The sequence below is a fragment of the Nannobrachium achirus genome (genome assembly GCF_963921795.1).
Source record: "Nannobrachium achirus genome assembly, chromosome: 21".
Lineage (NCBI taxonomy): Eukaryota > Metazoa > Chordata > Actinopteri > Myctophiformes > Myctophidae > Nannobrachium > Nannobrachium achirus.
The window spans coordinates 35,969,796-35,985,482 of NC_137828.1; the positions used below are offsets into that span (position 1 = coordinate 35,969,796).

At 43.1% G+C, this 15,687-nt stretch overlaps 1 protein-coding gene across 1 annotated transcript in view; it reads left to right on the forward strand.

Annotated features, from left to right (window-relative positions):
* The window catches only part of zbtb47b (zinc finger and BTB domain containing 47b), a 36,333-nt gene that overhangs the window by 15,853 nt on the left and 4,793 nt on the right, over window positions 1-15,687 (forward strand). The window contains exons 2-5 of the mRNA XM_080751559.1: window positions 7,137-7,333; window positions 11,230-12,074; window positions 12,939-13,300; window positions 15,199-15,346. Coding sequence (XP_080607685.1) covers window positions 7,137-7,333; window positions 11,230-12,074; window positions 12,939-13,300; window positions 15,199-15,346 — 1,552 coding nt within the window. The remainder of the gene's footprint in view (window positions 1-7,136; window positions 7,334-11,229; window positions 12,075-12,938; window positions 13,301-15,198; window positions 15,347-15,687) is intronic.

Below are 15,687 nucleotides of genomic sequence, written 5' to 3' on the forward strand. Positions count from 1 at the left end.
ATCAAAAGTGTCATTATCGATATCAAAGTATCCAAAATATTATGGGATTTTAATTTAGTCAATGTCGGTACTAATCATTTCCTTTGGCATCTGGTCCAGTTACAACCCAATATAGAAATATATATATAACAGATGATGGAAGACTACTTACGAGATACATGGACAGAATTGTACAAGATTACATTGCATTCAGATTTAGTGGACTATATTAGAAATGTACAATACAGAGACAACAGTCTAACACACAGACAAAACACCCTCTGAGACATCGTTCCAGAGTTTCCCCCATATTCATGTCATTAGCAGATGGCTCATTATGGTTTTCAAACCCCCATGGTCAAATTACATTTTGTTTACTTACCAGGGCCCATGCAAAATTGAGGCAAAGAAATACACCAGTTAGCTTCAAGCATTCCCTGGGCAGGGTGGGTGAACCCATAACAAAATCCAATACAAAATCCAATTTGACAATGAAAACAAATACAAGAACAGCTCAGGGGTAGAGAAACTGGTATTAGAGCACGAAGGGTATAAATCCCGAAGGGTTCCCAGTTCGAATCCGGGCTCCCCCTGAGTTAATGTCGAAGGGTCCTTGGGCAAGACTCTGAACCCCTAATTGCCTCCGGTGAGTAGGTTGGTGCCTTGCATGGCTTCCTCCGCCACCGGTGTATGAATGTGTGTGTGAATGGGTGAATGTAATGCACAATCTATGTAAAGCGCTTTGGATTAAAAGCGCTATATAAATGCACCATTTACCATTTACCATTTTTTATAAAATGATGAAACTAGAGGCAAGTTGACAAATTCGAAAAGCATTGGTGTGTGCTTGATTGTGATTTCCGGCACCCCCATTCAACATAATTTTATATATATATATATATATATATATATATATATATATATATATAAACCCATTAAAACTGGGAAAGCATCTGTGTCATTTTAGATTTTAGCTAAGTTGATTCTTCAAAAATAGCAGATATACAAGCTCATAGCGTGTCACTTCGTGCCACGCTATGAGCTTGTAGATCTGCTATTTCTTGAAAATGTGTGCGAATCTTTGAATACATTTGAACTCAAATCTTTTTGGGGGGTCCCTGGCACAAATGATGTTGGATGGGGGTGCCGGCGGCCATGTTAAATATGTATAATGTAACAGTGGAACAGTCTGCCATGGATCCATCCACAGGTGGACCAAGTACTCGACCCCAGTACTTGAGTAAGAGCACAGATACTCCTGGTCAAAATGTACTCCACTTCAAGTAAAAGTAGCTCAGTCAAAATTACTTAAGTTTATTATTCTTTCAGAGAAGTAACTCTCTGAAACCACTTGCATGCACTGATGTTCTTTGCTTGTTGAACGACTACATTATACAAAGCCTGCGGAAACACCTATAAAAAACATAGACAGGACTGAAGAACCAGAACTAAATACTTTTACTCCTATACACCAATACAAGATGTAACAATACAGAAACATTGAACTAGTATGATTACTAGATTAACAATGTTAAAGGGTCATCAGCTCCTGGGCTTGTGATGGACATTTTTCTCAAACTATAATTTTGCCAAGGACATACTGTACAAAATGAGTGGTCAATAATATTACCATGAACAAAATACTAAATGTATACTAGCAGTAGACATGATGGAGAACACATGCTGTGTTTTTAGAGGTAAGGTGTAATTGGAGAAATTTGTAACCCATTTTCAAAAATTGCTTTAAAAGTCAAGTGTATTATTGTTATTATTTCCATGGCCATCTCTGTACCTTTGTCTACTTGCTACTTCACCTTCTTCACTTTCTAAATTTAAGTGATTGCTTTGAACTTTTCAAAACATCAAAGACAAGAGAGACAGTGAGAAGAATTGTCATGACTCATGTTGACATTTCACCGGTCATTACTCATGAGTCATGAGCTTTAAAAAAGTGGGCTCTTTATTAAAATGTGAAATTCTAAGGGCATTTGTGAAACGCAGCTCCTATACTGTTTAAGTCAGGTAATTCGTTGGCTTGTAAGAATTTGTTTTGGAATGGTTCTCTGCAGTGGTATTTCTGGGTGTACTGGCACTAATAAAAAATGATCTAATAGTTTACCCTATTGTAAAGTAATCTGACGTGTATCAAATTCATGCAGTTTTAACTTAATTCAACACCATGTGTTTTAATTTTCAATTGTCCAATGTGTGGCGGCAGGGACGTGCAGAGAATGTTAGAGAGGCAGGGGCTGAAATTTCTAAAAGGGCCTTTTGGTGGAAATATTGAAAATAGCAGACCTCCAAGCTCACACTGCGTCGCAGTGTGAGCTTGGAGGTCGCTCTTGAAACCACATTAAACTAAGTATAATCAAGTGAATACTGGACATGTGGTGTAACGGCATGGATTTCTACACAGAGAGGACTATTCTTTCAACATAAGATGCTGCATTCATGTTCATGAGAGTTTGCACAAGGTAATTCTCTTAAATGCTGCCTTCAGGTATGGCATGGAAAGTGGGCATTTGCATTTCTTTCACCATAGTAAAAACTGCATTCATGGTCTGGAGAGGGCACTTTTTACAGACAGATATAAGGGCAGGGGCTCAAGCCCCCTTTAATGTCTATGTGTGCACGTACCTGTGTGGCAGCGCTTCACTCACTTTATCAAAGTCAGTATGGCCCCCTGGACAGAGATGTTGCCCATACCCCTGAAACTCCTGCTTAAGCATTGTGGAAGGGGAATTGCCGTCCTGCAAGACCTTGCTGAACCCGCAGGGAAGGAGACGCATAATAGGATGAAGGTGATAAATGATCACTCAAAATTGCTATGCTAGGGCAGTGGTTCTCAAAGAGGATTCCAGGGACTCTGTGGGTTCCTTTGGGGGGGGGGGGGGGGGGGGTCTACCCTAAATTGACCCATACAAGTCTGTAACTCTGACAGTGTACAAATGGAACCTTGAAATTTGAAAGTTTGAGAAACACTATGCTGGGGGCATCTCTGTGGCATGGATGTAAAACTGGTTGAAAATGTCAAAAGCATCTTGCCGTGGTGGGCAGATGGGTTATGATCAATCACTTGTGTTCTGGCTTGTATCAATATGAATTTACTTATTTTTTCTTCTTAAAGGGATAGTTCAACCAAAATATTACTTTTTTCTATCGATTAGTCACCCCATGGAGACTTGAATTAGTGGATATTTTTCCGTTTTTGTCGCATTCCTAAGCCAATAAGTTGATGACCAGCAGTTGTTCCCTATGGAGACACAAAGAGCCTGCTTTGTTCCCTATGGAGACACAAAGAGCCTGCTTTGTTCCCTATGGAGACACAAAGAGCCTGCTTTGTTCCCTATGGAGACATAAGGAGTCTCTTTGTATCATTGGCTTAGGAATGCAAGAAAAAATTAAAAATATCCATGAATCCATGGGGTGAGTAATTGATGGAAAAAATACATTTTGGGGGTGATCTATCCCTTTACAGTTATATTATCATTAACATCGTAGAGTTTTGCTAATTATTTGCGGGCCCATTTGCAATATTCTAACGGCCCACAGATTGAGAACCACTCATTTAAAACACTGTACTCCACTGCAGATATCTGGGGTCGGTTGGTTCCCAGCAGCGCTAGGACTTTCTTTATACTTAATAAGTTTGCGTATTATACTTTTATTCATATCATCCAGAGGAGTTTAGTCTTTGTCCCAGTCTACAACTTTTCATTGGATGTGATTTGGCGTGTAGAGATTTGCCCTTGGGCAATGTCTGTGGCCTTGCGCTGAAAGATAACCCAATCTACACTCCTCCTTTGGCTCCAAGTACAAAACAAGTGCATAAATCCATGAATAAATCTAGCATTAGATAATTGAATTCTTCAAAGAGGTAGCAGGATTTTCAAGGTTAAAATGCATGGGCCTCGACATTGATCGTAAAGAGAGAAATCGTTAAGCAGCAGGCCAAGCTGAAGAATTGATCATTTGCAGTTTAATTGTAATTTGTAAAGTTACACAGACTGGAACGTTGTGCTGGTGCTTCTCATTCACACTGCAGAGGGCTTAGAGAGCAGTGGCTCTAAAACCTTTTAGGTCCGAAGGTTCATTAGTCCGAAGGTTCATTAGTCCGAATTTGTTAAGAATACTATGCCTAACTCTAACCCTAGCCCTAACCTTAACCTCAGTAACCCTAACTAAATTCGTACTAATGAACCTTCGGACTAATGAACCTTCGGACTTATGGGCAGTCCCCGAGAAAACCTGCAGATCATGTCCGTCCGTCATGCCTCATGTCACGCTCCATATATGTCCAAGATCCCTGATGTCATCAATATTAAGCCCATATCTGGGAATGCCCATATTATATGGACATATTGTGTCAGTCTCATGATAACCAGTGTGGTTGTCGCGATGCGAGTCACACTTGCACATGAATTCCGTCGTTGTCCTTTTTATGCCCATATATGGAGATCCCTGATGTCATCAATATTAAGCCCATATCTGGGAATGCCTGGGATATGGACAAATCGTCAGTCTCTGTTGTTTCAGCTTCTTGCCCTTAGGGCGTCTTACTGGTAATATATACTGTATGTAGGCCTATATTTTTTCAAATGTAGGAGAGGAGATTTATTTACTTAAAACATTCCATCAAAACTGGTCAAAGATGCTTCCTGAACCAGAGTGGGTCATGGACCATCATCACAAATCCTCTATATGTTTGGAAAAACAATTGTATAAATACATACAAAATCTAAGAAATTCCAAAATGTGTAATGTGAAAATGTCACAACACTAGTTTGGGTCCCAGGAGAGACATCACATTTCTCTTTTGGATCTCGAACGGAGAGATGTGGGAACCACTGTGCCGTAGAGAGTCTACCGTTTTATGTAATCTAATTACTGGTAAGACAAGTGACCTCACCCTAAATGGCGAGGTCGCGCCATGTTTTGGCCATCTGGCCAGTGATGTATATCGAACCAGTTACCCATATATGGAGTGGAGAGTGGAGACCCCAGTACCCATATATGGAGATCCTCAGATCCATGTTCATGGATAATGTACGTATATGGAGATATGCTGTGAGAGCCCAAACATGCTTACTCAGTTATTCGTTATGTGAAAGTCCTATGACAACTATGACAAATCTGACATCATACATACCAGTAAGACTCCCTAATCGGGAGATAAGCAACCGTCAGGTCGGCAACCTCATGGTGGCGCAAGAAGAGGGGAGTGTGAGGAATCAGGGGCTTGTGAATCAGGGGGTTGTGGTTTGCCAGCCAAGGAGTGTGTGTGCAAAATTTGGCATGGATAGGGGCAACGGTGCCGGAGATAAGAGCAGGGCCAAAAGTGTGACGTGACGTGACGGATAGACTGACAGCCGGTGGAGCTTTTCATAGTAACTTGCGACCTAACGGTCGCAACAATCCCTTTTATGCCCATATATGGAGATCCCTGTCTGTAGAAACAGCCACACATATATGGGCTGTCTTGGCCATCTGTCTTGGCCATATATGGATTCTGTTAGTGTAGTATGTGGCCGATGTGGCCTCCCTGGGCATTCCCATATGAATTCTTGTTAGATATGGGCTTAATATTGATGACATCAGGGAACTCCATATATGGGCATAAAAGGGATTCTGTTAGAGTGGTTCCCCTGACATCACAATGATTTCGGAGCAGCAAACCCATAGACCGTGAAAAGGTGTATTCGTCCAGACAGAGACATGATGTGCTGTTTCACATACTAAACTGCGACCACCGGTCGCAATAAAAAAGGTCCCAAAGCAAAACATTTGTTTAATTAATATTTATTTATTTTCTTCGTTTTCTGTGCACATATTCCGATCTAATGCAGTGGGTGCAATTAACAGCATGTTGCAAAGGCAAGAAGTAAAAAAATAAAAATAAAGAAAAAGTTATGTCAATATTCTTCCCATTCTGCCTCTAAGGAAAGAAGAATTCCATACATTTTTTGGGAGGAGGAGGAGGAGGGACGGACGGTTATAGTTCATAATTATTTGTCGTGGTTTTTCCCCCCTAATTATTCCTCCGGACATGTTTTGTCTTTTGCATAATTCGCACGGGTCCCGGGGGGCCGCATAGTGAGTGGGTGTTCTAGAGAGAGCCAGCTAATGGGAAGAGGTGGCACTGAATATCAATGCTCGGGCCAGACAGTCATTGTAGAGAGACACTGTGTGTGTGTGTGTGTGTGTGCGTGTGTGCGTGCGCATGTGTGCTTGCGTTTGCGCGCGTGTGTGTGTGCGTGTGCAGTGTTGCTCTCTCCCCGCTCACATCCCGTTTGGATCGAAACCCTGCCCTTCCTGAGCTAAATTAAACCCACCTTGGGAAGCGGTGGACCTTGTTGCAGAGTGCTGAGGGTTCTACCTTTTAGATCTGTTCTTTTTTTTTCTTTCTCCAATGACCCCTACTGCTGTTGCAGCCACTGCTTTGAGTCTGTGACTTTGTGTGTGGTACACTTAACACTCTGGAATCTATTAACAAGACAACAGGCTAATTACTCTTGGGGTGTTTGGAGTTGAGCGTTATTATTAATAGCCTTTTGTTAACGCGGTAACATGAAAGACATTTATTCTTGCTAACAAGCAGAAACAAGCAGTCTGAAATGAGGGGTAACTGAATCTCCAACCCCCTCTGTTTGCATTTTTGTAGCTAAGTATATTTACTCAAGTACTGTACTGTAGGTAAAATTGGTACTTTTACTTTGCTTCATTATTTCCATTTATTTGAAAACATTAGTCACTAGTTACTTTGTAGATTTAGCTCATTAACACAAAACATAAATTAACTACCACTTATTATACTTTGGGCATTTGAAAATAGCAGATCTACAAGCTCACAAGGTGTGCATCGTGACACATTGTGAGCTTGTAGATGTGCTATTTTTGGATTTCTAAACATAAAAAAATGGGCCATTCATAATGAGTAATTTAATGTATTACTGCAAGTATATTCTAATGCCAATACTTTTGAAATAAGTAAAATTGTGACCACCTGCCTTTCGTAACAGAGTGGTATTGTGCTATTGCTACATTTACTCAGGTAAAAAAGAAATGTGAGTAACTTCTTCCCCCTGTGTTTTGTGTGTCCAGCTCATAGTGGAGAAGACGACAGAGTAACTTCTTCCCCCTGTGTTTTGTGTGTCCAGCTCATAGTGGAGAAGACGACAGACTTCCCCTCTACTGAGTTCTCTCTGGTGGAGGATGTGGCCCTGCACTTCACCTGTCTGATGGACAGGCTGAACGAGCAGCGCCTCTTCCAGCCCGACCTGTGCGACGTTGACATCGTCCTGGTGCGCCAGCGCAGCACCTTCCCTGCCCACAAGGGGGTGCTAGCAGCCTACAGGTGAGTTAGCACAACATTCTCAGCACAACCACCACGCACACACGCACGCACGCACGCACACACACACACACACACACACACACACACACACACACACACACACACACACACAGTAAGTGATTATCTGGCCCATTCCCACTGGGCCAGATAACAGATAAAAAAAATCTCTTTCTCCAGATATTTTTCCATTCAAAGTGGATGGTAGATACAGATACAAAAATATCTACCACAGATATTTGCCACAGATACTTTTATCTGTGGCAAATATTTTTTACAGATTTTTTTATCTGTATCTACCATCCACTTTGAATGGAAAAATATCTGGAGAAAGAGATTTTTTTATCTGTTATCTGGCCCAGTGGGAATGGGCCTTAATTGTCCATCAATGTGCTGTAAATATACCATAAAGCCCAATGGTGGACAGTAGCAATGTACATTTACTTGAATACTGTACTTATTATACCTGAATATACTTTCCTCTGCATTTCAAAGACACATTTTATACGTTTGACTTTACTACTTCATTTATACGGAGGTTGTCATAACTTTTAACCTGAAAAGCATCTGTGTCACTATAGATTTGAGCTACAGTATATACCTGTATATGAGTGTATGTGTCACGATAAAAAAGATGGCAGCTATACAAGCTCATAATATTGTGACTTCATGCCACGCTATGATCTTGTAGATCTGCTATTTCAGAAAAATCTTGAAAATGTGTGCAAATCTTTGAGTTTACATGTATATATTTGTCTCCACCAGCCGAAAGGCATGGGAGAGACTATGTTTTCGTCTCCGTCCGTCCGTCCGTCCGTCCGTGCGTGCATGCGTGCGTCCGTCTGTGCGTCCGTGTGTGTGTGTGCGTCCATCCGTCTGTTATCAGCTCATCTCCGGCGCGGCGCCGTTGGCCCTGTTGCTGCCAAACACTCCCTGCACAAACACTCCCTGGATACCAATTCAGAACCTCTGCCCCACATTTTTCACATGGACCTGTTCTAGCGCCACTAGGAGGCCGAATTTTGCAAAAATAACTTTTGCCAGTACTCTTACAGATTTTGTCCAAAAGTCACGCAAATCGGTAGACAGCATCTCTACAGTCATGTGATCGACATGGATCTGTCTGATTTTCCATAATCCATTCTGATTGGCTAAAACTGGCTTCCAAAGTTTGCAGGATTGGTCCGTTTTGAATACAATGCCTGAAATCATGAACGCAGTGCATGTGCGATTTTGTTGGAATTGTGCATGCACATTCCCAATAGGCAGAGGAATAAATGCCACTTAAAAAAAATCAAACCATTCTCATAATGGCGCTATAACAGGCCGATTTGTGTTAACTCCACTGATCAGTGTACAACTTTGTATGTGCACTCCCTAGAGGACAAGGAAAAACCTATGCCCTGCATTTTTCATATCTGCCTTTTAAAGCACCACCAGGAGGCCGACTATGTAAAACAAACTTTTTCCTATTATTTCTTGAGATTTTATCCAAAAATCATGCAAATCAGTACACAGTATCCCTATAGTCATGTGATCAAGACAGATCTGTCCGATATTTCATATTCCATCCTAATTGGCTAATATTGGCTTTCAAAGTTTACAGGATTGGTCCATTTTGAACAAAATGGTTTAGGGTTAGGGTTAGGGTTAGGGCTGAACGCAACTTGTGATTACTAAGAAATTCTGCACGCACATTCCCACAAGGTCAAGGAACAAATGCCACCCTTTTCACATTGGCCTGTTATAGCACCACCAGCAGGTTGACTTTTGCCAAATTAATTTTTGGAACAAAATGCCTCAAATCATGCATGCAGCGTCACATTGCCGTTAAAGTCCAAAGAAGACATGGCACCTTTTCACATTTAGCGCCACCAGGACCTACCTGACCTGGTGGAGACCTGTGCTCGGAAGAGCACTGCTTCTAGTTTTTACTCAAATCTTTGCTTCTGGTGGTCCCTGCCCCTGGAACAAAGTATTATCAGTTGGGGCTCTGCAGCCAAATACATAATTTTGACATGAAACAAAATGTTTGAGCACATTATTACCACTGATATAGCAACATACGTCTGTCACTCAGGCTATTTGAGAATCTTGTGAACACGCTCGTAGAACACAGGATCACACCTTTTGATTGCCTGCGAGTTTAGCTTTTCTTCCTGTTCCTTCAAAAACCATAGAAGAGTACGTCAGATGAAACATGTCTGCTCCTCTTTTTGACCACATCATCACAGTTTGATGCCCAATTTACTTCCCTATTGAGCAGTGGTTCTCAACCTGTGGGTCGGGACCCACAGGGGGGTCACCAAATTATTTTGGGGGGTCCCCAGATGATTAATTTTATGTGCAACATTGTTTTCTCTCTCAACAGTTAAACAAACAAAGTTTAAGTGTATAGAGTGTTTATGCACATTTCTAAAGTGACAATTTAAGGGCTATTTAATACCTCTAAAATGACAAATGAAACATTGGCCAAATTGTCAAATATTAGAGACAGAAATTGTGATAATAGCCGATCTACATGCTCACAACGCCTTGCAACTTGAGACGGTGTGAGCAAGTATATCGTCTATTTTCACAATAGAACCGTGTTATACAAAATGTAATTCCTCAACTCTTAGTGTTCGTCAGGGTGGGGGGGTCCCCAGTTAAAATGTGATTATTTTGGGGGTCACAGTCTGAAAAGGTTGAGAACCACTGCTATAGAGCACCAAAGTCTGACATAATTTACATATCCTACCTGGGTCGCGTTTTTTTCCCCCATTAAGAATTCCCATAGACTTTTTTTAACGCGTCAAATTAGACTGTGTTCCAAAAATAAACAAATGATCCAGACGGTTTGACTCATGTACAGTATATGAAGAATCAACTGACGGCGAGAAAATCCTAACATTATTGCTGCCAAATTAGTTACATTTTGGGGTCTGTTTTTAGCCCAAGGAATGTTTTTCATGCAAAACAAATGCTTGCAATGGATTCAGAATAATTAAAAACCCCTAGTTTGACCCCTCACATCCCACTTAAAGCAGATTTTTTGGGAGTCATATTTTCCTTTATAGTGTAGTCGTGTATAGTAAGTGAAGGTAGGTAGGTCGTTTTCAAAACTTTGCCCTGATGGGATTCCTTGGGACTTTTTTTCCCTCACTAAGGACATAATGAGGATACAGAATCAGTTGAGTTTGCTACTATTGCAATTTGTTTTAGGTTTTTTCATATAATGACTGGACTATCAGTGTCATCACCAGAAATGACTGAACAGGAGTAGACATCACAGGTAGAAAGCTTTCTCAAGAAGTGTAATCATCCGAGGTGGGAATGTTCACAGGTTTCTCAATTAGCCTGAACAATTTCTGTGTCTGTGACAAGCTCCAGAGGAGACTTCACCAAGGTCACAATTATTCTTTTTGATTATACAGTGTGTGTGTGAGTGCGTGAAGGGGGAAACTTCATTTCGCTTTTTCACCATGAGTGTAGGGCTGTCACGATTATGACATTTTACATGATGATTAATCGTCACTCAGATAATTGTGACAATTACATTTCTGTTTGGCTTGTAGGCTTTGAAGTTGCACAATGCACATGGCAGATATGACACATCTACAAAGAAATGACTGACATATTTGACAACTTTATACTTAAAAAAAGAACATTGATTTGTGAAAATAGCCGATCTAGAAGCTCAACGCGTGGCAATGCGACACGTTGTGAGCTTGTAGATCTGCTATTTCCACAATTTTGGAAAATGTTTTGAAATATATGAATTTCTTTTAACATGTAAACGATGATGACGATTATGACAACATAATTGCGATTATGGCAAAATATTGCGATTAGACGATTATGTAAAAAAGGCCTATACTTGAGTGGTGAATGACCAATAAAACCTTCCTTCTATACAGCCCCTTCTTCCACTCCCTGTTCGCCCAGAGCAAGCAGCTGCGGCGTGTGGACCTGTCCCTGGACGCGCTGACCTCGCAGGGCCTGCAGCAGATCCTCAACTTCATCTACACCTCCAAGCTGCTGGTGAGCAGCCGCACGGTGCGCGACGTGCTCAACGCCGCCACCTTGCTGCAGATGGGCGACATCGCCGCCTCCTGCCGCGACCTCATCAGCAGCCAGTCGCTGAGGGCCACCGCCGCCACCGACCTGGCCGCCGCCCACGACGGCAACGCAGCCTCGATGGCGATGCCCGACGGGCAGCTGTACCGGGAGATCAAGCAGGAGGCGGAGCTCGGCAGGGTGTACACGCGCGAGGGCAGCAGCCCGTTCTCCGTGAGGGTGGAGGAGGAAGGGCCCCAAGGCAAGATGGCCGCCCAGCAGGCCACGCAGTACTACCAGAAGGACGAGGGCTCAGGGGCCGGTGTGGGGGGGTCGTGTAAGGTGGAGGGCAACGGCAGGGAGGAGTCGGAGGCCTCGGACGTCCGCTCCTCCTTCAACAGAGACCAGATAATCGTGGAGGTCAACCTCAACAACCAGACCCTCAACGTGTCCAAGGGGTCCGAGGGCAAAACCGCGAGCGCAGTGGAGCTCGGCTCCATGTTCGGCCGCCGCCGCCACCGGAACGAGGAGCGGGACTCGGAGGAGGAGAACGACGAGGACTACGACGGCGAGGACGCGCTCAGGGAGGAGGAGGAGGAGGAGGAGGACGACGACGAGCGCAAAGTGGAGGACATGTTGTTGCACAGCAGCGAGGAAGAGGACATGGTGGATGAGGAAGAGGAGGAGAACACCCTAAACATTCCAGGTTTGTTCATTCCAGGATTTCACTCTTATCTCTTTAACTGAGAGTTTTAAAACATTGTCTATAAATATATATAAAATCATAGAATATTATGTAGCCTGGGTACCAGCCCGCTACGCTACGTTCAGTGGATTTGGTTTTGTCACTTCGCTTCTCAGTCTGGCCAGGCTCCTATCTCCAAGGGAGGCGGGACATAGAAACCGAGTGGAAACCACTCGCGGCTTCTGATTGGTCTGTGGTGCGGGGTGGGACACACCAGTGTGTATTGGCTGGCTGATGACGTAGCTACCCTAACCCTACTCTGATTCGTTGGAACAACATCCAATATGCAGCAACGTTGCTATACGTAGCAGGTGGCATTCGGAAATACGAGTCAAAAGGAGCCTGGCCAGAGTGAGAAGCGAAGTGACAAAACCAATCCACTGAACATAGCGTAGAAGGCTGGTACCCAGGCTAAATGTCGCAACTTGAGTAATCCATATTGTTTTTGATGAGATACATGATTTTTGGCTGTACTTCGTGTGATGCTGGGATCATCCACAGACTGCGGACAAGCGCCCTCTATCATTAATTTCCATGCCCAAATAAAACTTGTGCAGAGCTTCTCTCTCCCCTCTCCATGCACCATGCTCTGTAGCCTCGGTACCCAGACCTTTGTTTTCATTTGCATTCGGCTACATGCACTGTGAATGGTATGTGTGTGTGTGCTGCTGCTCTCCCCTCTCACATGCCGTTTGGATCTAAACGCTGCCCTTCTTGAAATTAAACCCACCTTGGGAAGCAGTCGACCTTGTTGTGTGTGCGCGTGTGTAAATAAATATGGTTATAAATTCAATAAAGATAGATGAATAATGAGAAATGTTGCAGGTTTGGAGCAAGCCGCCATACCGGAGCGAAGTCGCTGCGGCACCAGGGCCCTGGCCATGGCTGCCGCCGCTGCTGCCGCCTCCATGCGGCAGACCCTCAGCGAGGCCGCCTTGGCCAACCAGCGGCGGGGGCGGAAGAGGACGGCGGACCCGGAGAGCCTGGGCCAGAAGGTGAGGCTGGAGGAGAAGCAGCACTTCCCCTGCAAGAAGTGCCCCCGGGTCTTCAACAACCGCTGGTACCTGGAGAAGCACATGAACGTCACGCACAACCGCATGCAGATCTGCAACAATTGCGGCAAGCGCTTCCTGCTGGAGAGCGAGCTGCTGCTGCACCACCAGACCGACTGTGAGAAGAGCATCCAGGTACTGTGGCTCTCATGGTTGGATTTGAACCACTTTCAACTTGCCATCAGTGTTTTGAGCATGTCATTATATGTGAACATTTCCCAACATTAAAGGAGTAGTTCACCCCCAAAATTACTTTTTATCCTATTGATTATTCACCCCATGGAGACTTGAGTTCAATAAGTTAGATTTCTGTCGCATTCCTAAGACAAAAATGTGATTACACATGGGGTAGGACTAGGAGCCTCCTGTTTCTATAGCATGAGGCGGCTTGATGTACAAGTACAACCCTCGGCCATGACGTAAAAGTACACCCCCTGGACATGATGCCATGTAGTCATGCCATGAAGTCAGACAGGAAACGGGGAGAAACAGATGGGTTACATGCAGGATAGGCCGTCGGGATCGGGACTCAAACACGTGACGCACTGTCAGTCTACATTGGAGCCTATAGGTGGCCTGGCCTAGCGGTCAGTGTTCTTTTTTATGACTCAGCCGGGGAATTGAACGCCAACTCCCTGTCTCTCAGGGCAAACACTCTAACCAAAAGCAGCAGGGTTTAAATGTTTCAAAGGACCATACTGTCGTCGGCACTACAATGTCATACAACATGGGCCATTTTCCTGTTAATGGCTTTATCTTTAGATTTGTTTACATTTTTTCCGAAGTCATTAAAACAAAATTAACTGAGTAATTGAGTCGGTGTTGGCTAAACATCATTGTGAGTTAATAAGTCATGGACATTTGAATTTTGTTCATAAATCAGTTTTATCTCCAGGGACTATTTTCTGCCAGACTTTTCAAAACTGCATTAAAACAATATCTCAAGCAAGTTTTGAGTCTGATTTTCAAACCTTACTGAAATGAAGAGACCTTCTCGAAATTCAAACCAACCATATTTTGCTTTGGGAAATGGTCAACGGTAATGTCAAATACAATGTAACTCATTGTTGGCTAAACATGCCAGAATATTGGCATAGACATGAAAGGGGGCTTGTGCCCCTGCCCTTTTATTCGTCTGTAATGGTCTGGGGATCTTAGTATAATTTGATATTTTGGTTGGGAAAGAAAAATCAAATAACATTTTTATTTTATTTTTTGTTCCATTCCTTCCCAAAAAATCAAATTATACTAAGATCCCCAAACCTGTAATAACTGCCCTTTACAGACCATTAATGCAGTTTTCACGATGGTGAAAGAAATGCAAATGCCCTCTTTTCATGCCATACATGAAGGCAGCGTTGAAGAAAATTGCCTTGTCCAAACTCTCCTGAACTTGAATTCATCATCTTATGTTGAAAGAATTGCCCTCTCAGTGTAGAAATCCATGCCGTTACACCACATCTCCAGTATTGCCTTTTTTATGCTTAGTTTTGTGTGGTATCAAGTAGTGAAAATAGCCGACCTCCAAGCTCACAACGCGTCACGCTGGGACGCGTTGTGAGCTTGGAGGTCTGCTATTTTCAATATTTTCACCAAAAGGTCCTTTTAGAAATTTCAGCCCCTGCCTCTCTAACATTCTCTGCACGTCCCTGATTGGCATAGCCCTTTAACAATACGAATACATTAATTCTAGTATTTGAACAGACAGACTGCGAGTCAGTGATTATACATTCTATAATCTCTCAGTTCTTCCTATTTTACATCCTCTCCACTGAGCAGCTGGATCCGTGCTATAGTTCTCAAGATCACTTGCTGATTCATTCTGCTCACAGTAATTACATTCTTGGTACAATGCATGCTTACAGTAAGTGTCTGTGTGACCACAAACACTTGGATGTAGCCATTCAGGACTATTAACTTGCAAAATAACTTATAAATAACTTAAAATAAAATTTTGTTTCTTTTTTAGAGGACAGTATTTACAGTACATCTCAATCGAAACCCAATATTTGATATCTTTGTGCTTCCTTCAGTGTGTTACATGTGGTAAGGCCTTCAAGAAGCTGTGGTCCTTACACGAGCATAACAAGATTGTCCATGGCTATGCTGAGAAAAAGTTTTCCTGCGAGATCTGCGAGAAGAAGTTCTACACCATGGCCCATGTCAGGAAGCACATGGTCGGTGAGTGACACTCCATGAAGGATCCAGTGGGTCAGTCTTTTCCGTGTGCCTCGAACTGCGTGTGGGTTGCTGTTGATGTTGAGAGTGTAATTTTGAGATAGCATCTGATTACTTTTTCCCACATGGGTTTACTCCGTTTCCAGCGCAGCCTGATTGATAGAACTGAAACGCCCATTATGTCAACAATGGAACAGGGTTTGTGGATGAGTAGCCAGAGTAGCTCAAAAAGCCCAAACGCCTAATATCTGCCCTGGTCATAGGGGAGACTTGGGGGCTAGTCCAGATCGGGCGGTGAATGCAGTGTGCCCTGATTGAAGCCCAGAAGCATAATAAGCATGCCA